The sequence below is a fragment of the Schistocerca serialis genome, chromosome 6, assembly GCF_023864345.2.
Source record: "Schistocerca serialis cubense isolate TAMUIC-IGC-003099 chromosome 6, iqSchSeri2.2, whole genome shotgun sequence".
NCBI classification, from domain to species: domain Eukaryota; kingdom Metazoa; phylum Arthropoda; class Insecta; order Orthoptera; family Acrididae; genus Schistocerca; species Schistocerca serialis.
Genome location: NC_064643.1, coordinates 244,173,383 through 244,196,563, shown reverse-complemented (window position 1 = coordinate 244,196,563; position 23,181 = coordinate 244,173,383). Strand labels below are relative to the sequence as shown.

The following is a 23,181-nucleotide window of genomic DNA, read 5'->3' as shown; positions in this document are numbered from 1 at the left end:
TCTGCATCAAACTTTTTGCAAGAATGTCTACTCAGAGACAAATAAAATGAATGGTGTACCCAAGCCAGAAGAAGAAAGAAATTGATTCAGAAGAAGAATCCAAGCATATAGCTTCCCTTCCATGTGCAGTGCTGCCCACTAAATAACAGAGAGGAAAAAAAACATAAAAAATCACTTTTCACTCAATGGGTGAAATCAAGAACAAGCTTGTTTTACAGGAAGGCCAACTAGGGCTTTGAATTGCTGGTATCTCTATAGCATTGCTTATAAGTGTGGTATGTAGTACATCGCATCTCACAGTGCTGTTCGGAGCATGTGAGAAACTTTTGCCTTGGCCAGCTGAGGTCCACATGGGATGTTACATTAGCTAAAATGCAGAATAGACATGCAGTTCTACTGTAACACGAGGCCTGCATACCCCTCCAGTCTGATAAGCACCCCATCCTCCAGTACCACTGACCATGACATCTCTTCCAAATTCACGCGATTAGTCCACATGTTGAGAGTATACTGTCAAGCAGTTATAAAGGAATGAACTGGACCTGAAGCTGACACTTCGTCTGAAGGTTACCATAAGGAAACTTATCAAAACATTGCAACACGATGACACCAAAACTCAGCTGATAACCCAAGAATATTTCCTCAATTAAATCTTTATATAACTCTGTTTGTTTCACTAGTAAAAGCAAAAAAATGCATAACCTCATTTAAAATCAATATGCGGTGAATATTTTGGAACATTTGGACTGTTTCTCGTTACATTTTTATATTCTTCAAGGTCAGACCTTTGTCATTTAACAAACATAGAAGTTCCATCGTGTTCTGGATCCACCAAATCCAGCTTCAGTACTGGGAAAGGCTGTGAAATGGTTGAGGCACTGGCCTCGCATGTGAAAGAGTTCAAACAACAATTTAGACATCATTATTTAAATTTTCCTTAGTTCCCTTATATCATTTCAAGCGAAAGTCAGGATTGTTCCTTCAATGCTACCAAACCAGTTTCCTGCAGTTCACTTCCCACCCCATCTTGTGCTCTACCTCTAATGATCTTAACATTGACAGAACTTAGACTTGCTTCATTCTTCCAGCGTTCTGTAATTATATGTTTGTGCTCATTATGTTACAATGCTAGTTCTCCATACTATCTCTTTATCTTCTGCAACACTATTTGTTATAATTGTTGATGTTTTATATCTGCCTTCACTTATAGTTCACAAAGGAATATTGTGGATTATTCAAAGACTCTGGAGTTATGCCTAAGAAGACATTAGGACGGTTCATGGTGTCACCTGAAGCAGTAATTCAGCCAGGAACCCCATTATATGCATCCCATTTCCGAGTTGGGGATGTTGTAGATGTTCGTGGTAAAACGTAAGTACTGTGGTATTACTTGGAGTTCTGTCATTAACGTATATGGTCCAGTAATTTCGTAAATTGTACGATTTTCTAGCATTGATCGAGACTTTCAAGGTGTGGTTAAACGCTGGGGGTTCAAAGGTGGCCCAGCCTCTCATGGTGTCACCAAAACACATCGGCGTCCTGGTAATATTGGTGGTGGTGGAGAGAAAGGAAGAGTTTGGCCAGGCACAAAAATGCCAGGCCATATGGGTAACCGCTACAGAATATTAAGAGGCCTTAAGGTAGGTAATAAATCCAAAACCATAATAAAAATATAAACAATGATAAGACACTGTACACTCATGAGCAGCGGTATTAGAGACATCTACCTAGCAATTTGTAGCACCCCATTTTGTCCTGTTTATAGCGACACAATGTAGCATTGACTCCATGAGACACAAAAGTTTTGGGGCCATTCCGACCCGTGATCACTTGACTATTGTGCGTAACTCAGAGATCTAAAGCATGATCATCTCATTTGATCTTCATTTACATCTACATGACTACTGTACAATTCACACTTTTTTAAGTGCTTGACAAAGGGTTCGTAGAACCACTCTCAAAATATTTCTCAGATGTTCCACTCTTAGATAAAATATGGAGAAAATGAACTTTTAAATCTTTCTGTGCAAGCTTTGATTCCTTTCATTTTTTATCACATCATTCCTACCTATGTAGGTGGGAGTTGGCAAAATATTTCTGCATTTGGAGGAGAAAGTTAGTGATTGAAATTTTGTGAAAAGACATCATAGCAACGAAAAATGCCTTTGTTTTAATGAGTGCCACTCCAACTCACTTATCATATCTGTGACACATTCTCACCTTTTCTGTCATAATATAAAACAAGATGTCCCTTTTTGAACTTTTTCACTGTCCCTCCGTCAACCCTATCTTGTAATGATCCCGTACCATGCACCAGTACTCCGGAAGAGGATGGACAGTTGTAGTGTAGGCAGTCTCTTTAGTAGATTTGTGCATATCCTGCCAATAAAACAAAGCTTTTAATTCACTTTCCCCAAAACATTTTCTGTTTGACAGTTTCAGGTTAATTTGTTCATAATTATAATCCCTAGGTATGTAGTTGAAATGATGACCTTTAAATTTGTATGATTTATCATGTAACTGAAATTTTACATAATTTTCGTAGTGCTCATGTGGGGGCTTCACACCTGTTGTTATTCAGGACCAGTTGCCATGTTTTGTAGCACACAGATATCTCATGTAACTTGTTGTGTAATTCATTTGATCTTCTAACGAGCTCGCTCCATTTACGTGATAGTGGTCCATGTGTGTTTAATAATGTTGGAGTTATAGTCATGTGACATTGAAAGGCCAGGGCAATGGTAGCACACAAGTGTTCTCACATTTGTAGAGCTCCTCAAAGACTTCTGGCAAAATTCTGGAGCAGGGGGGTTGTGCTAAGGGCGCAGAGGGTTGTAAACGAATAAACAAATTCCCAAAATCAAACTGTAGGTTTCCGTGTTGTTTTCCAGTGAGAGAGAATGTCAGTTGTGTTAAGAGCTCCATTTCATAGCAAGTAAACATTCCTCAAATGATAATATTTGCACCACTGCGTGAAAAATGCACTATTCACAAGAGTTACGACATGTGAGCTTTGTGTAAACAACAGATTGAGTAAGGAAAACAACTCAGTTTAGTTGAGGTGTTAATCAGTTGAAAGGCACATAAATGAGACTAGAAATATTGCAAAGTTTTCAATGATGTAACTATTCAGGCATACCAAGTGCAGAAAATACATGAATATCGTAATGGAAAATACGTAGTGGACTATAAATGATGGAAGGAGTAAAGGTAACAAATCACTATATCACTAAGTTGTTGGCAGGCAGGTATAGAAAACTTTGCTAGCTTTTGGACAAATACTTCTTCTTCACAGCTAATGAAATATACATACAGCTGCTCAACTACAATGTTCCACCTTACGATATTGAGCCAGAACTGCAGCTAGAATGGGGTAAGGGGTTGTTATGAGTGGATTGGGCAAGGAGCCAGGAGTGGGAGGAGGGTTGGGGAAGAATTGTTGATGGCTTGGAGAGAGAGGCAGAAGGCACACAGGATAGGAATTTGCCACCGGAGAGTTGCTTGTGTCTGTAGGCAAGGGGAGCTATGCACAGTACACAGTGAGGTGGAGATGTGAATTGAGAGTGGTAAATAGAACGTAGAGGACATAGACTGCAGAGAGGAGGGTGTGACTGAAGTAAAGGGGGATGGGGCAGGGGTAGAAATGGGGTTGGTGCCTGGGCTAGCGGGGATGGAATCTACCTCTACATATACGTAAATATTCCACAAGTCACTGTATGGTGCATGACGAAGGGTACCACTACTGGTTATTTCCTTACCTGTTCGACTCCCAAGTAGAGTGAGAGAAAAATGGCTGTCTATCGCCTCCATACAAGCCCTAGTCTCCCTAATCTTATCATCATGGGCCTTTACAAAATGTACGGTGGTGGCAGTAGAATAAGCTCATATCTTTGTTAACAGTTGAGAGTGTAGCACTATGTCAGATGCTTTTCAGAAATCTAGAAATATGGAATCTGCCTTATGCCCTTCATCTATGTTCGTAGTATACCATGTGACACAAGAGCAAGTTGAGTTTCACAAGAGCGATGCTTTATACCCCCGTGCTAACTCATGGAAAGATTTTCGGTCTCAAGGAAATTTATTATATTCAAAGTCAGAGTATTTTCAATAATTCCATAGCAAACCAATGTTAAGGATATCCGTCCATAATTTTGCAGTTCTATTCTTTTACCCTCTTTATATACGGGTGTCACCTGCACTTTTTTTTAATCGCTTCAAACTTTGTGCTGGGTGAGAGATTCATGATAAATGTAAGCAAAGAAGGGTTCAATGCTCTAGAGTACTCTTTGTAAAACTGAATCAGGATTTCATATTTACCTGGTGAATAATGTGTTTTCAACGCTTCCAGTTGTTTCTGTACACTAGGGATGCCTATTGCTATGCCATCCATACTAGAGTCTGTTCGATGGTCAAAATATAGCATGTTTGTATGATTCTCCTGTGTGAACTATTCCTTAAACATGAAATTTAAAACTTCAGCTTTCTGTTTGCTATCTTCTACTGCCGCACCAGACTAGTCAAAGTGTGATTGGATGGAAGCCTTTGATCTGCTTAGTGGGTTTATGAAGAACTGAAATTCTCTTAGGGTTCTGGGCCAGATCTTTTGCTGTGGTATGACAGAGGTAGTTGTTGTTTGCGTACTGCAGAGGTATTTTTACAGACACATGAATCTCTATTAAACTTTAGCTGTCATCATTTGTTCGTTTCCTTTTGAACTGAGGCGGACATTGATACAAACATATTGTATTAATAAGTCTTCTTCCTTTCTTCTTATTTTAATTAGTCACAATTATTTGTCATTTCAATTTTTTTTCATTTGTTGGTATATGTATGTGTTAATGATCTTCAAGCCACTCACATATCTGAGAACCTATTCCATATACTTGTATAATCATTAACATTTGATAGTGTGGCACCATGTCAAAAGCTTTATAGAAACCAAAGAATATATCTCCTGCTGGCCGGGGTGGCCGAGCGGTTCTAGGCGCTACAGTCTGGGACCGCGCGACCGCTACGGTCGCAGGTTCGAATCCTGCCTTGGGCATGGATATGTGTGATGTCCTTAGGTTAGTTAGGTTTAAGTAGTTCTAAGTTCTAGGGGACTGATGACATCAGAAGTTAAGTCCCATAGTGCTCAGAGCCATTTGAACCAAAGAATATAGAATTCGGCTGTTGCTCTTCATCCATGGTCTGCAGGATCTCATATTAGAAGAGGGTAAGCTGAATTTCGCATGAGTGATATGTGGACCATGTTGATACGTGGACAGAGGCTTTTCCCTCTCAAGGAAATTTATTTTATTCAAACTGAGGGTATGTTCAAGGATTCTGAAGCAAACCGATGTTAAAGATATTTGTCTAATCAAACAATGGAAAATCCAGGATGGAATAATGACAGTATTGGTCTGTAATTTTGTGGGTCCATTCTTGTACCCTTCTTATCTTTGTATATATAGGAGTAACCTGTGTTTTTTCCTTGTCGCTTGGGACTTAGCACTGGGCGAGAGGTTCCCCGACAAATGCAGGCTACATAAGGGGCCAGCGTTGTAGAGCATGCTTTGTAAAACCAAATTAGGATTCCATCAGGATCTGGCAATGTATTCGCTTTAACCCTTGCAGTTGTTTGCACCAGTGCTGCTTGTTACTTTGTCCTTCGTAAAGGAGATTGTGTGACGATCAAACAGTAGTACATTTGTATGAGTCTCCTGTGTGAACAATTTTTCAAATGCAAAATTTAAAACTTCAGCTTCACTTTTGATACTTTCTACTGCTACATCAGACTGATCAACGAGTTGGTGGATAGAAGCTCCATTAAACGATTTTCCATAGGACCAGAATTTTGTCAGATTCTTGGCAAAATCTGTCGCTAAGGTATGGCTGTGGTAGTTATAAGCTTGGTGCATCGATCTTCTTACAGATACATGTCTTTCTATTAACTTCTGCATGTTGTCATTTGTGCCTTCTTTTTTGAACCGAGAGTGCAACAGTCTATGCTTTTTCAGCATTTTTTTGGATTTCATTGTTAAACCAAGATGGGTCTTCTCCATCCTTAATCCACATAGCTGGCACATACTTCTCCAGAGTATGATTTGCAGGCAGTCCTTTTCTTCCAATGTACTGGAACTAAATGATGTCATTTCATTGTCTAAGTGGAATACTAACAACTGTCTATCTGCTCTTTCCAGCAGAAATACTCTCCTAGCCTTCTTGATTGATTTATTAACTTTTGTAACCAAAGTCGCTATGATGGCATCGCTGTCACTAATCCCTGTCGATTAGGTCATGCCTGTTTCTAGTTACAAGGTGTGAAATATTTCCGTTGTGTGTGGGCTGTTGAACTAGCTGCTGAGAACAGTTTTTGGAAAACATGTTCGAAAGGACTTAGCAAGATTGTCTGTCTGTGCCCCCTGCAATGAAACCATAGGTGCCCCAGTCTAAACTCGGTATATTAAAGCCACCTCCATATAATATTGCAGTATCTGGGTATTTTCACACTGTTGACCATGGGACCTTCTGTCAGTGACTAAAATTGTCACTGCGGAATTGGGTACCTAGTAAAAACATCCAACAATTAATTTGATTTCTCCTAGACCTGTTACACATAACCAGATAACTCCACTGTCACACCCAAATTTGACCTCAGTAGAGACAACATTTTTTGTCAAATTCAACGAAACCCCGCCCCCCCCCTCCCCTACCCCCTTCCCCTACCCCCCTCCCTTCAATGGCATCTACTCTGCCTTTTCAACATATATTTCATGCATCATTAATTATCTCAGAGCTTTCCTCTTTGGGTTTCAGCCAGCTCTCAGTCCCATGAGTAATTTGAGTGCGAGAAGTTTCCTGGAGGGAAGTAAATTCAGGAACTTTGTTACGAGTACTTCGACAGCTTATTGATAAAATTTTGAGTGTCAAAGTGTTTTTACTTCGATTGCAGTCAGACACACTATCTGCAAACCCTCTGGAGAGTGTTCATCAGAGAATGTCAACCTGCCACCTAGCCTAAAAAAAACGTGCACTCCACAGGTATGTTACTCAAGTAGCTGTTTCCTTTGTGTAGTGCACCCCCGACCTGTCAAGTGGAGTCCTACAATTCCCCACCCGATAATACAGGACCCCCCCTCCCCACCCCATGCCAAGGATCCAGATGGCTTGGGTAGTGATGCAGCCATTGAAATCAAGTGTGTTATGCTTAACTGCATGTTGTGCCACAGGGTTATGTACTTTGCTCTTGGCCAGAGTTTGGCGGTGGCTGTTCATCTTGGTGAACAGCTGGTTTGTAGTCATACCAATATAAAAAGCTGAGCAATGATTGCAGTAGATGGTAAATGACAAGACTGCTTTCACAGGTATCCGGCACCTTATAGGGAAGGATAAGTCTATGACAGGACTGGAATAGGAAGTGCTGGATGGGTAGATTGAGCAGGTTTTGCTCTTGGGTCTTCCACAGGTATATGATCCTTGTGGCAAGGGGTTGAGATTGGGAGTGGCATGGGGATGGGCTAGAATTTTGTGGAGGTTGGTTGGGTTATGGAACACCACGTTAGGAGGGGTGGGAAGTATCTCAGGTAGGATGCCCTTTATTTCAGGGCATGGTGGTAGGTAATCAAAGCCCTGGCAAAGTATGTGATTCAGTTGTTCCAGTCTGGGTTGGTACTGGGTGATGAAGAGGACACTCCTTTGTGGCTGATTCTTAAGATTGGTGGGGGGATTGGGGTTGTGAGGGAAAATGGTACAGGAGATCTGTTTTCGGACTAAGTCTGGGGGTTAGTGCCTTTCTGTGAAGGACTTGGTGAGACCCTCCACATACTGAGCTAGGGAGTTTTTATCACTGCAGATACACCGTCCCCGGGTGGCCAGGCTGTATGTGATGGGTTTTTTGGTGTGAAAGGGATGACAGCTGCAAAATGCAGGTGCTGTTGATGGTTGGTGGGTTTTGATGTGGAAAGAAATGCAGATGGTGCCATCAGAGAGGAGGAGGTCAACTTCTAGAAACGTGACATGCTGTTTTGAGGAGGACCACTTGAATCAGATGGGAGAGAAGGTGTTGAGGTTGTGAATGATCAAAGATAAGCTGCCTTGGTCCTGAATCCAGTCCATTCATGTATCATTAATGAACCTGGACCAGAGTAGGGGTTTGGCATTTTGGAAGGTTAGGGTTAGGAAGGTCTCCTCTAGATGGCCCATAAAAAGTTGACGTAGGAGGGTGTCATACTGGTTCCTATGGCTGTGCCATGAATTTGTGTGTACACCTTCCCTTCAAAGGAGAAGTGGTTGTGGGTTAGGATAAAATTAGTAAGGTGTATGAAGAATGAGGTAGTGGGTTTGGAGCCTGAAGGATGTTGGGAAAGATAGTGTTCAATAACCATAAGATTATGGGCATGAGGGATATTGGTGTATAGGGATGTGGCATCAACATTGATGAGTGGGGATCAAGGAGTTAAAGGGGTGGGGCTGGCGGAGAATTGCAGTTGGAAGTGGTTGGTGTCTTTGACATGGGAGTGTAGATTGTGGGCAATTGGTTGGAGGTGTTGCTGAATGAGGGCCAAAATTTTTTCAGGAATCTCCACCAGTGTCATTTATTGTTACAAGCCTGAAAAGAAAAGTCAGTTGCCTCAAAGGCTCTTTCAGACACAATTTAAGCCTTCAAAATTCTAACGAATTCAAAGTGCAGGTAAGAAGATATTTGCTAGTGTTTTTTTCTCTAAAATGCATCTGCTACTGTAGCATTAGAGGACGGACATGCTAGTACTGCCGACTGGTACACAAGTAGCTTGTTTACTGCAAATTTTTGAAAGTGTTCATGAAAAATGCACAAAAGGAATAATAAGTGTACATCACAACAACACATTGCTGCATACAACTGAGTATCAGGATATCCAAAGGTGAGCATCATGGACCCTCCATCATACATCCATGGCCTAGCACCTTGTGATTTCATTTTGTTTCCAAAAATAAAAGATGAACCCAGTGGAATCACTTTTTCGACATCAGATGACACAGTGGACTTTATAAAAACCTGATTTCTGAAATACCTCAGGAAGAGTGGCATCATTGCTTTCAGGGCTGGTTTCATCAAATGCAAAAAGTGTTGATGTTAAAGAGGAGTATTTTGAAAAACAGTAAATCATTTAATTTTTTAAAAAAATTGATCTGTGTTTGATTTTCTAAAAATTTTCAGCGTCACACTGGTAAATACCAAATTTTTGCTGGTGGTTAGGTTTGAATGGACACCTGCAGCACGCCAGCCAACAGTGCTAACCTTTATGCCACACTGCGTCCTGTGCTGTTTGCGTCAACATTATCAGTGAATGCGAACTTGGCAAGGGATTTGAGATTTTGTTTGGCATGGAGGGTTTTCTCTAGATGACGTATAAATGTTAGTGTAGGGTAGTGCCATGCCAGTACGGTGGGTTTGGAGTTGGTAGGACATTGGGGGAGATATTTTTCAATACCAGCAAGGCTATGGGCCTGGAGGATGTTGGGTGTATAGGGAGGTAGGATCAACAGTGATAAGTACGGATCCAGATGGTAGAGGAGTGTGGGTGGTTGACAGACTGTAAAGGAACTGGTTTGTATATTTCAATGGTAAACTTGGCTGAGGGCAATGGGTTAGAGGTGTTGGTCAGCAACAGCTGGAGCACAGTAACCAACCACAAGGGGGTTTCTAGGGTGGTTAGGTTTATGGATGTTGAGAAGCACGTAGAATGTGGGTGTAAGGGAGGTGGATCTGGCAGAGATATTCTAGGGTGAGCTAAGGATTTGAATGGGACTGGAGGTGTTGTACTGGACTTCTGGGTTGTCTGTGACAGGACTTGTAGGTAGAAGAGTCAGAAGGTTTGGTAGACACCTGTCAAGTAATCATTGCAGTTCATCAGATGGTGATGATCTTTGTGTATAGGGAAGGTGATTAAATTGGGGTCTATCTTACGTGTGTAGCTGACTGTTTTTTCTCTTTGTTGATAGCTCTGTTAGGAAAGGGTGTAAGAAAGGAGAGACCAAGTTGGAGCTGAGGAACCCCAGAAGATTCCCAGAAGACGGTTTGGTGAGATTGGGGGAAGCTCTTGGTTGGATGAAGGTATGAACTTGTAGAGGCCAGTTTAATATTCAGTTCTGGTTGGCTTTGGTTGAAGGAATTGCTGGCAAGAAAGTTTTCCTCAATAGGGGTCAAGAGAAGGAGAATGGTGCAGCACTATTGAACTAGGGTGCGGAGGTGCAGGTGAGGCTTTTGGAGACTGAAACTTCTGTACGATTGAGGTTGTTAGTAGAAAGCAGACAAGAATGTTTTGAGTTAGTTTAGTTTCTAGGTTTTTGGGAGATGTCGTGGATGGAAGAGATCATCAAAGTAGGGCCTATGCATTGTGACATATCCTGGTCCATCCTTATGCTACACCGATTCCTAACTCATTATCACAAGGGTAATACCTCTGTGGAAGACCCAAATGCAATATCTGTCTAATACATCCATCCAGCTCATCCTATGCCATTCCCATGGCAGGATGACGTAAGAAAGCAATCATATCATATACCAGCTTTGGTGTAACTTAAGCATAGCATTTGAAATAGCCATGACCACCAACAACCTGCCTAACTGATTGAGTGGCCACCTCTAAACTGTGGCTGAGAACAGAGTTTGACCAGCCAGTGGCAGAACTGTGCCATCTGAGTCCTTCCCACAACACTGGGTCCTGTGAAGTATATTGATGAGAACTGTTCGTGCAAGTCATCCTTTCATCCTGTAATCCTTGTGGACTCAGTTTCCACTAACCCCTTTGTCACACACACCTCCACCCATGCCCTAGATTTGAATTGTACTGAACTAGCACCCTCCTCTCCACAGCCTGTAACTTCCTCTGTTTGATGCCATACTCCCATCCACTCCTCCACATCACTGTGCACTGCAGCCAGAACAAGCTCCCTGTTGCCACATTCCTTTGCCACACTCCTGCTGCCTCTGCCTCGCAACCGTCAGCCACCCTTCCCCAAACATCCCTTTCACTTCATAGCAGCTTTCTCCCTTCGGTTTCTCTATGTGTGTGTGTATGTGTGTGTGTGTACGCACACGTGTGTCCTATTAGCTCTAAAGTTCCTATTCACAACTCAACTATACATTGAGTTGTTATCTCTACCCCTTCCATTATATACAAAATACAGACACACACACCTGTATTGCCGGCCGAAGTGGCCGTGCGGTTAAAGGCGCTGCAGTCTGGAACCGCAAGACCGCTACGGTCGCAGGTTCGAATCCTGCCTCGGGCATGGATGTTTGTGATGTCCTTAGGTTAGTTAGGTTTAACTAGTTCTAAGTTCTAGGGGACTAATGACCTCAGCAGTTGAGTCCCATAGTGCTCAGAGCCATTTGAACACACACCTGTATTGTCCCAGTCGATTAGATTGTACTGCATTGTAGGTTGACTGTGCATATCCACCACACAGTGCCTCAGATATGTGGCGAGTTGTACCTTTATTCCTTCCATCATTATTTTTCCCCCTAGATTTTCCATTATCATACTGTGGCGTGTTTGGTGATGTAATAGTACCCTATCATTGGCATGTACCCACGATACTGTTGTCCTGTCCATGTAACCTTTTTTCGTGATTTTAGCATTCAGTAGAATTGTTTCCCAGTGTAATCTCTATGCCCAGTGGCATGCAAGAGGCAGAGTTACAAGTCTGGGGCAGTGGCTTCCCTACCTCAAAGTGAAGTGGTGGCTGTGCAGTGTGTGATTGCTCTGAGGCAGTTGTTGTCCACTACAGAACTATAAGTGATTTGTTTGCTTTTTCTGCACTTTTGTTCATTTACCTGCTGGTAAGATTGTCAGCTGTGACCTCTGTCATCAGCAAGAACTGTGGCACACAGCAATGAACTCTACCAGCAGTGGTTGCCCCAAATCTAATTACTTACTTTGACATGATGGTTGGTGAAAGGGCCAATGGCTGCACTAATTCACAGACGGAGTGTCTCGTGACGAAATACATAAGTGCTCAAGCCTTTCCTTCATCCTGAGCTAAAGACAGCATTGCAGTGGTGCATTTTGTTCATGTTAATATCTTCTAGTGTACCTCCTCTTAGTCACCCCCCCCCCCCCCCCACACACACACACACACACACACACACAAACAATAACAGTGCTGCGTGTGGGCCCCCTCCCCCTCTAAGGTCTGTGCAAAAATCTGTTTGTATGTGATATAAATATTGTTTATAGCTTTTTGTGCATTATTAGCATTCTGGCATTTAAATCTGAGCTCTTGCTCTCCATTGTCTTAACTCTACTCATACACATATCGTTACTCAGTGATATCACTGTCCCACCAGTATTTGTACCTCTGTTCGTAAGTACTTCCATCCTCTCATTCATCTTGTCTTCAACTCCTCAGAAAGAAACTGTCATTTGAGAAATAGTGTGCATTGCCATTTGCTGTTCATACTCTTACTTTTGGATTAGTAGTGCGCGATTTAGATTTCTCGTTTCTGTAGAAAACTAGAAGAAGTTATTTATGAAGGTGTTACAGTAAATTTTTCAGAAGAGTCAGTCCATCACTTCTCTTTTTTTAAACACATACATGTTTGTACGCCTTGCTTTTGCTGAGAGCTTCATATGGTGTCATTCACAATGCATAGTTGTATCAAATTTCTCCTCATATCAGTGTAATTTCTGTTTCATCATAAAGTTCTCGATTTTCCAGTTGAGTGAGTTTGCCAAAATAACATGCCATTTTGATGAACTCCCTCAGTTAGAAACTCAAGACCATTATACACTCCTGGAAATTGAAATAAGAACACCGTGAATTCATTGTCCCAGGAAGGGGAAACTTTATTGACACATTCCTGGGGTCAGATACATCACATGATCACACTGACAGAACCACAGGCACATAGACACAGGCAACAGAGCATGCACAATGTCGGCACTAGTACAGTGTATATCCACCTTTCGCAGCAATGCAGGCTGCTATTCTCCCATGGAGACGATCGTAGAGATGCTGGATGTAGTCCTGTGGAACGGCTTGCCATGTCATTTCCACCTGGCGCCTCAGTTGGACCAGCGTTCGTGCTGGAGGTGCAGACCGCGTGAGATGACGCTTCATCCAGTCCCAAACATGCTCAATGGGGGACAGATCCGGAGATCTTGCTGGCCAGGGTAGTTGACTTACACCTTCTAGAGCACGTTGGGTGGCACAGGATACATGCGGACGTGCATTGTCCTGTTGGAACAGCAAGTTCCCTTGCCGGTCTAGGAATGGTAGAACGATGGGTTCGATGACGGTTTGGATGTACCGTGCACTATTCAGTGTCCCCTCGACGATCACCAGTGGTGTACGGCCAGTGTAGGAGATCGCTCCCCACACCATGATGCCGGGTGTTGGCCCTGTGTGCCTCGGTCGTATGCAGTCCTGATTGTGGCGCTCACCTGCACGGCGCCAAACACGCATACGACCATCATTGGCACCAAGGCAGAAGCGACTCTCATCGCTGAAGACGACACGTCTCCATTCGTCCCTCCATTCACGCCTGTCGCGACACCACTGGAGGCGGGCTGCACGATGTTGGGGTGTGAGCGGAAGACGGCCTAACGGTGTGCGGGACCGTAGCCCAGCTTCATGGAGACGGTTGCGAATGGTCCTCGCCGATACCCCAGGAGCAACAGTGTCCCTAATTTGCTGGGAAGTGGCGGTGCGGTCCCCTACGGCACTGCGTAGGATCCTACGGTCTTAGCGTGCATCCGTGCGTCGCTGCGGTCCGGTCCCAGGTCGACGGGCACGTGCACCTTCTGCCGACCACTGGTGACAACATCGATGTACTGTGGAGACCTCACGCCCCACGTGTTGAGCAATTCGGTGGTACGTCCACCCGGCCTCCCGCATGCCCACTATACGCCCTCGCTCAAAGTCCGTCAACTGCACATACGGTTCACGTCCACGCTGTCGCGGCATGCTACCAGTGTTAAAGACTGCGATGGAGCTCCGTATGCCACGGCAAACTGGCTGACACTGACGGCGGTGGTGCACAAATGCTGCGCAGCTAGCGCCATTCGACGGCCAACACCGCGGTTCCTGGTGTGTCCGCTGTGCCGTGCGTGTGATCATTGCTTGTACAGCCCTCTCGCAGTGTCCGGAGCAAGTATGGTGGGTCTGACACACCGGTGTCAATGTGTTCTTTTTTCCATTTCCAGGAGTGTATTAGTCCAACTTGCCAAGAAAGAGAAGATCATTTCTGTTGCACTGTTCTTCTGTGGGAGAAAATTGGTTCTTCCTGCCTGTGGCTACACTGCCATTCAGCTGTGTTTCTGCAAATGTGGTGGACTACTGTAATCAGAGTCACAAACAAAGGCAGTCACAATGAGAGTTCAGTAGTCTTCAGAGTATCTTAAACATGGTAGTAGTGAGTGCGAGCATTAAACATGGTAGTAGTGAGTTGTTTAATGAATTCTTACTCCATTTTTTCTGAGTTGTCATGAGTGATTATGATGATGAGGATTATGATGATGAGCAACAAATTTTATACAAGCAAGTGAGACACATAGCTCACAGGATACATGCTTTCTTTAAGTGCAAAAGCACCTGTGTTCATACCGCAACTGTTGTTTGGAACTGGCAATGCTGCCATCCCTGTCTGTGTCTTGGCCTTCGCAAGTCACCTTTGTTCATGAATCGTATTATATTGTCATCTTGTGTTGAGTGGGGCTGTAGCAAACCTAGAGAGTTAGTGCTGACTGGGTCATCTGGTGGTGTACCATCAAAATTCTTGAAGTACACAGAATATGTGCCTACTGGTTGCACAGAGTGTTTAGTTTCAGTTAGATGATCTCTAGATATTGTCTTATTATTTTGTAGTATATATGGCACAGGTGCTGACTGCATAGTTCATGTAGCAGTTGTTCTTTGGCTGGTGTTATGCCTTCTATGTTAATAGATATAATCATTAACTGTGGCCCTGAAAAGGTTTCTGGTCTGAAAGGATCAGCTGTCAGATTATTTTGAATCATATACTGATGATGTCCAAGGTATGCTCGATTGCTTTAATGAAATGCAAGTCGAAAGTCTCCACCTGGAACAATCTCCTACGGAAACTGGCTGGATTACAGTGGGGTAGTCAACATGAAACAATCCGAACATCTGTAATGACACTATGCTATTCTGCGGCAGAGTATGCCTGTCCTGCTTGTCATAATTCAACTCATGCCAAACAGGTGAATGTAGCACTCAACTAAACCTGCAGAATTATAACAGGTTGCTTGAAAGCCACTCCAGTCGAATGGCTTTACCACCTTGCAGGAATAGCACTACCACCTGTTCGAAGAGAGATAGTTGCAAACAAGGAAAGAAAGGCAGTGGAACTGGAAATTACTCATACTCAGTATGGGCATGAACCATACTGAACCATACTGAAGTCAAGGAAGAGTTTCCTTAGGACATCAAAGGAACTTAAAATCACTGCTGAAAAAGCTAGGTTACAGCTATGGAGGGCTATGACCTACCTTCCCCTGGTTGGAAAAGAGTTGTTGAAGCTGTACCTCCAGGCTTTAATGAAATGACAGGGAATGGACAACTTGGAAGTCCCTGAATAGACTGAGATCCGGAGTTGGCAGATCAAAAGTTAACCTGGCAAATTATGTGTTGGAGAACCTGAGAAAATTCTGGTCCTGTGTAAAATCGTTAAGCAAGCCTAAGGCTTCTATTCAGTCCCTTGTAGACCTGTGTATTGTGGCAAAATGGGGATACACTGATCCAAATGATAATTCGGTGTGACTGTGGAGAAGAATAGACAGACTGGCACATGCTTCGGTGTCGATTGTGTCCACACTCTTGTTTAGAAGATGACCTTCAACAAGCAACAGAAAATGCACTGGAAGTGGCCAAGTTTTGGTCAAAAGTAATTTAATCATAACTGTGTAAAATGTATGCACAGGTACCCCAGCCCTTCATGGATACTGGGGATATTATAAGAATTGTGCTGCATATGACAGGGTGTCGGGTAGTATTTGCGCTTAAACTCTAGACATTTTATATTGCAAATTCATGTCTCTGAATATCACTTTGGAGTCTGTGGCTGTTCGGGTAAGGACATTCCAGGATATTGCAATCTGCAATGTTTACCTTCCTCCTGATGGTGAAGTGCCTCGGAACACACTGTTTGCATTGGCTTCTCAGCTCCCCCCACATTTCCTAATCTTGGGTGATTTCAACACCCATAACCATTTGTGAGGTGGAACCATGGTCACTGGCTGTGGTAAAGACCTCAAAATTTTACTGGCACAACTTGACCTTTGCCTCTTGAATACTGACACCCCCACACACTTCAGTGTGGCACATGGAACTTCCTCAGCCATAGACCTTTCCTTTCGCAGCCCTCGTCTTCTGCCGTCCATTTACTGGAGGGTCCACGAAGACCTGTATAGTGACCATTTCCTGATCTTCTTGTCACTCTCTCAGAGGCAGTCCAGAATACAACTACAGCCATTCTTTCGGCAGCTGATTTAGTGATCCCCTGTTGCTCCAGCCCACCTTGACAGAAGACAGTACTTGGTGGTCCTCTGAAATAGCAGATGCCATTTGAGATCGTAGGCGGGCTGTCTAATGTCATAAACAGCTCCCATCAATGGAGCATCGCGTTGCCTTAAAGCGGCTCCATGCCCGGGTCCGCCACCAAACAAAAATATGGAAATAAGAATGCTGGAAATGATACATTTCAACCATCAGACCATGTATGTCTCTTTTGTAGGTTTGGGTTAAGATCAGATGTCTGTGTGGATACCAGATACCTGCAGGTGTACTTGGTATTACCACGAACAGCACTATCTACACTGACCCAGACGCCGTCACGAACATTTTCCTCTGCACTATGCTCAAGCATCAGTGTCTGAGTATTATCAACTTGCCTCTCATGTCCTATAACAGCAGCCGGAGCAAAAGCAATTATGTTTCATTACACACCACCTGGAGCTCCATTCAGTGAGTGGAAATTCATCAGTGTCCTCACCCACTGTCCTGATACAGCCCCAGGACCAGACCGCAACCACAACCAAATATCAGAACACTTACCGGCATCTTTAAATGCATCTGGAGCGAGGAAGAGTTCCCATTGCAGTGGCCAGAAAGCATTATTGTCCCAGTACTGAAACCAGGTAAGCACCCTCTAGAGATGGACAGTTGTTGCCCAAGAAGTCTCACCCATGTTCTCTGTAGGTTGCTTGAATTACTTGAACCATAGTGAGCTGGCAGATGTGTTGGCTCCTTGAGTCTCAGGGTCATCTGGCTCCATCCCAGTTCATTACTAATAATCTGGTTTAAACAGCTTTTGCATACTGGTTTGAGTTGGTGTTATACACAGTACAACGTACAGCAGCCGCCTCTGCCAGCTGCCTGTATGAACAGAGGATGGCCTCAGAAGCCTTGCAACAGGCGTTGGTGTTGACATGAGCCACAACTTGTATATGACTGCACTCTGCTCGCTTGATAGCCACAGGCAGGGCCACCTCCACATCTTGGATGTCCCCCTGGCAGACATATCAAGAGCATATTGGCTTTCTTTCCAGCCCTTAACACTATCTGCCTAAGGGATGCTAGATTCTCCGCCACCACTACATCCCGAGGCAGCAGCCTGAAGGTGACTGACTGTAGCCGAAAGCGCATTCAGGTGTTCACAAACAGTGGCCAGTTCCTCCTGCGTCCACACACAGCATGTACACATCTTCACCATCCTAGCAAGACTAAGTGAGGAAGCAAACTATAAAAGCAGTCTGAATCACAGATAGGCAACTTGCTAAACTCCTGGTGTGTCAACAATAGATGCTGATGCATTAATGAGCTTTGTAGTTGGCTTTTCAGTGAGCAACTACTGCACTACAGACTGAATGAATTACCCTTACAATAACATGAGATTAAACCTCTTAAACTAAACAACATGCACAAAATTTAATAAATATACTACAAGGAAAAGACAGAAAAAGATAAACGCTTATCTTGTTGCTTTGTAGATGTATTTCTGCCGAGAGCTGTGGCCTGACTGAATGGCTTATCTCATAATATGTCATACATTACTGGGATCAAATGGTTTTTGTTGTCAGGCTTTATACTGTGCTAACATCTCTTAATCTGGGTAGCAAATGTCTGCTGTATTGCTCAACATTAAAGAAGTTTTTATTAAATTTTTAGAAAAATAAGGTTAGAGAGGAAGAAGGAAGGGGAGAGATGTGGAAGGTTATTCACTTATATTTTTCGAATTTTACACTTTAGTAGGGATTTTCACCTCAGAATAACAGTGTATTGTTTTCCTAGTTTCAAGATTCTAACAATTAATTGTAAGATATTGTAAGTACACTAATTTCTTTCATACTGCATTGTGTTCAGTTGTGAGTAGAATTCAGTTTCTTATCTCTTCTGAGAAGATAATTTTATTTTATGTTGTGTAGCTTGATATGAAGCACTAATGTTCAGTTTCCCTATTTTGCAGATTTGGAGAATAAATACTAAATACAATGTACTCTATGTGCAAGGTCTTGGAGTAGCTGGTGAAACGAATTCCATTGTTTATATTTATGACACAGTATTACCACGCAGGTAAGAACTTTCAAGATATCTGTTAAGATAACTAAAGATAGGTATTTTTTCTGTTAGTGTACACTCCATGTAAAATATTTTGTGTAAATCTTTATTTTGAAAGGCAAAAATATCTCTCTAGACCTCCGATAGAGTATTAGTTGAGCAGATACTTCTGGAGCCTAAATTCAGCAACAAAAAATGAAGACTGAATGTAGATGTAGTCTTTACATTGAAGTATATAATAGGAAAAAACAACAAAAGAGGATATTATTTCTGGTTTAAGTGTTTTTTTATATGTGAAGAAGTGTACAAGCTGTATGATCAAAATGTTTGTTTATTTATTTAGCATGACGATATTGCACTCATTTAAATGATGAACAAAATTTGCATAATGTCTCGGCATATAGACGCTGGGTTGCTGACACTTCGCTATAGATATTTTCCTTCACTTCCTCCAGAGAAGTTGGGTTAGTGACAAACACCTTAGATTTGACATATCCCAACAATAAAAAAATCCATGGGGCTCAAAACTGGACTGCATGGGGTCCACTTTATGGCACCACTCCTGGAGACCAGTTTGCTGGGAAAAATTTCATGAACTTGCAGTATATATGTGGTGCTGTGGCTCCGTCTTGCTGAAGCCACGTTCTTTGGTTACAACTAAGAAAATTTTGCAATTCAGCAACCAAAAAGTCGTTTAGCATCATCACATAATGTTCCGAATTCATTGTAACTGTACGACTGCTGTTGTCCTCGAAAAAGTATGGGCCAGTTATTTCTCGAGCCGAAATTGCAGCCTGGTTATTAACTTTTACCAAATGAAGGGATTTCTCATGCTTCTGTTAAGGATTCATTGCACACCAGTAGCGGCAATTTTGCTTATTCGTGTGACCGTTCAGGTGAAAATTAGCCTTGTCAGAAAACAAGATGTCATTAAATGAAGGGCATTCAGTATCTTCATTAATGAACTGTGGCCTACATCTGTCATCCTGAGTCTTTAATTCTTGCAGAAATTGGATTTTGTAAGGGTGTATTTTATGGTCTTTTTCGCAGAATTCAGTACAGTGATGATCTATACGCATTTTAAGAACTTGCATACTTATGAATGGAGAATTAATGATCATCGTGAAGAGACTGATTAACACTCTACATCTACATTCATACTCTGCAAGCCACTTGACGGTGTGTGGCGGGGGTACCTTGAGTACCTCTATTGGTTCTCCCTTCTATTCCAGTCTCATATTGTTCATGGAAAGAAGGATTGTCGGTATGCCTTTGTGTGAGCTCTAATCTCTCTGATTTTATCCTCATGGTCTCTTCGCAAGATATACGTAGGAGGGAGCAATATACTGCTTGACTCCTCGGTGAAGGTATTTTCTCGAAACTTCAACAAAAGCCCGTACCGAGCTACTGAGCATCTCTCCTGCAGAGTTTTCCACTGGAGTTTATCTATCATCTCCGTAACGCTTTCGCAATTACTAAATGATCCTGTAACGAAGTGCACTGCTCTCCGTTGGATATTCTCTCTCTCTTCTATCGACCCTATCTGGTACGGATCCCATACTGCTGAGCAGTATTCAAGCAGTGGGCGAACAAGTGTACTGTAACCTACTTCCTTTGTTTTTGGATTGCATTTCCTTAGGATTTTTCCAATGAATCTCAGTCTGGCATCTGCTTTACCGACGATCAACTTTATATGATCATTCCATTTTAAATCACTCCTAATGCGTACTCCCAGATAATTTATGGAATTAACTGCTTCCAGTTGCTGACCTGCTATATTTTAGCTAAATGGTAAGGGATCTTTCTTTCTATGTATTCACAGCACATTACGCTTGTCTACATTGAGATTCAATTACCATTCCCTGCACCATGCGTCAATTCGCTGCAGATCCTCCTGCATTTCAGTACAATTTTCCATTGTTACAGCCTCTCGATATACCACAGCATCATCCGCAAAAAGCTTCAGTGAACTTCTGATGTCATCCACAAGGTCATTTATGTATATTGTGATTAGCAACGGTCCTATGACACTCCCCTGCAGCTCACCTGAAAGCACTCTTACTTCGGAAGACTTCTCTCCATTGAGAATGACATGCTGCATTCTGTTATCTACGAACTCTTCAATTCAATCACACTATTGGTCTGATAGTCCATATGCTCTTACTTTGTTCATTAAACGACTGTGGGGAACTGTATCGAACGCCTTGTGGAAGTCAAGAAACACGACATCTACCTGGGAATCCGTGTCTATGGGCCTCTGGGTCTCGTGGACGAATAGCACGAGCTGGGTTTCACACGATCATCTTTTTCGAAACCCATGCTGATTCTTACAGAGTAGATTTCTAGTCTCCAGAAAAGTCATTATACTCGAACATAATACGTGTTCCAAAATTCTACAACTGATCGACGTTAGAGATATAGGTCTATAGTTCTGCACATCTGTTCGACGTCCATTCTTGAAAACGGGGATGACCTGTGCCCTTTTCCAATCCTTTGGAACGGAACGCTACACTCTTCTATAGACCTACGGTACACCGCTGCAAGAAGGGGGGCAAGTTCCTTCGCGTACTCTGTGTAAAATCGAACTGGTATCCCATCAGGTCCAGCGGCCTTTCCTCTTTTGAGCGATTTTAATTGTTTCTCTATCCCTCTGTCGTCTATTTCGATATCTACCATTTTGTCATCTGTGCGACAATCTAGAGAAGGAACTACAGTGCAGTCTTCCTCTGTGAAACAGCTTTGGAAAAAGACATTTAGTATTTAGGCCTTTAGTCTGTCATCCTCTGTTTCAGTACCATTTTGGTCACAGAGTGTCTGGACATTTTGTTTTGATCCACCTACCGCTTTGACATAAGACCAAAATTTCTTAGGATTTTCTGCCAAGTCAGTACATAGAACTTTACTTTCGAATTCATTGAACGCCTCTCGCATAGCCCTCCTCACACTACATTTCGCTTCGCGTAATTTTTGTTTGTCTGCAAGGCTTTGGCTATGTTTATGTTTGCTGTGAAGTTCCCTTCGCTTCCGCAACAGTTTTCTAACTCTGTTGTTGTACCACAGTGGCTCTTTTCCATCTCTTACGATCTTGCTTGGCACATACTCATCTAACGCATATTGTACGATGGTTTTGAACTTTGTCCACTGATCCTCAACACTATCTGTACTTGAGACAAAACTTTTGTGACGAGCCTTTTGAGACACCCTGTAAATAAACTTAGCATAGTTGAAACCATGTTTAGTACTATCATAAGTTTAACAAATAAAGGAAGAGGAGAAGATTGAAATGATAGTCATAGTGACTGTTAGAAAATAACAGAACATAAATACAAAATATGTAAATTGAAGGGGAATCACTGCTGTCAGCTGCAGCAGGACATTAAGCAGAATCAGCGGCGACAAGTGAAAATATGTACTGGACTGGGATTCGAAACCCAGGATCTCCTACTTACTAGGCAGGTGCAGTAACCATTTCACCATGCGGGACTCAGCGTTATCACCACTACATGGACTATCTTGGTACGCCTCACAGCCAATCCACACTCCCACCCAGTGCCATCTATCCACAGTCTCTGTCCATTATACTCCTGTTCACTACATAGAGAATCCCACAGGAGGTTTGACATATTTGTGAATTCACACTGAAGAAAGTGGATTCATTGCCCAGCCAGACTTATCAGTTATTTGATAGGTGGCGCTGGGTGGCAGTATGGATCAGCCATGAGGTTTACCGAGATAGGCCATGCAGATGTGATAACGCTGTGTCCTGAATGGCACAGTGGTTACAGCACCTGCCTAGCAAGCAGGAAATCCGAGAATCAAATCCTGGTCTGTTATACATTTCGCTCGTCGCCACTGATTTTGCTTAATGCCCCGCTGCAGCTGACAGCAGTGATCCCCCTTCAATTTTTATGTAGTGGTTCACAGCTGTGGGATCTGTGTGGTGTCTGTCCTTTCAAAGGAACAGACACCACATATTCAAATAATAAACAGAAACTCTGTTGACAAGGAATAGGGAAAGTTCGAGGGGGGGGGGGGTGGACTGATGATAATGAGCTGCACAGAGTGTAGGAGAGGTGGCTATTGTAAGAGCATGGACCATTATCTGCCATTTGAAGTTTGGAAAGAATTAAATTGCTCTGATAGTTTGAGGAAGATTGTTCTAAAGTCAAGTTCCTGATACAGAAAATGATTTAGAAAACATGGCAGTGCTACGTGGTGGTGCAAAAAGAATTTTACTTTGTTGAGAACAAGTATGTCTGCTGTGCTGTTCAGATAGTAAAGTAAGAGTTGAAGATGAGGGAAAGGGATTCCAATGATTGGAAAGATGATAGAGCAAACATAGAGTATGATAGTCTCTGCACTTATCGGCATGTACCCATGATTTTGTGCATGTTAGAAGAATATAAAATATCTAATGAGATCTTTATGACACACTGTTGGAAATAAATTACTGTAAGAGTGGTAATATCCAGGCTGAAATGACATGACCAAAAGTAGTGGCTCTTGCTTCACCATAATATTAAACCACAACTGGTTGCTGTGGCAGGCTTATACAAGTGCAGAATGGGATTTCGCTCACCCATGCGCAGAGGGAGAAGAAGAAAATAGAAGCACTTACAGTGAAAGATGTAACATGTT

The 23,181-nt window shown here is 42.7% G+C and overlaps 1 protein-coding gene across 1 annotated transcript in view; it reads left to right on the top strand.

Annotated features, from left to right (window-relative positions):
• The window catches only part of LOC126483693 (39S ribosomal protein L3, mitochondrial), an 84,369-nt gene that overhangs the window by 49,193 nt on the left and 11,995 nt on the right, over window positions 1–23,181 (top strand). Inside the window, exons 5-7 of the mRNA XM_050106779.1 lie at window positions 1,211–1,371; window positions 1,451–1,640; window positions 18,452–18,558. Coding sequence (XP_049962736.1) covers window positions 1,211–1,371; window positions 1,451–1,640; window positions 18,452–18,558 — 458 coding nt within the window. The remainder of the gene's footprint in view (window positions 1–1,210; window positions 1,372–1,450; window positions 1,641–18,451; window positions 18,559–23,181) is intronic.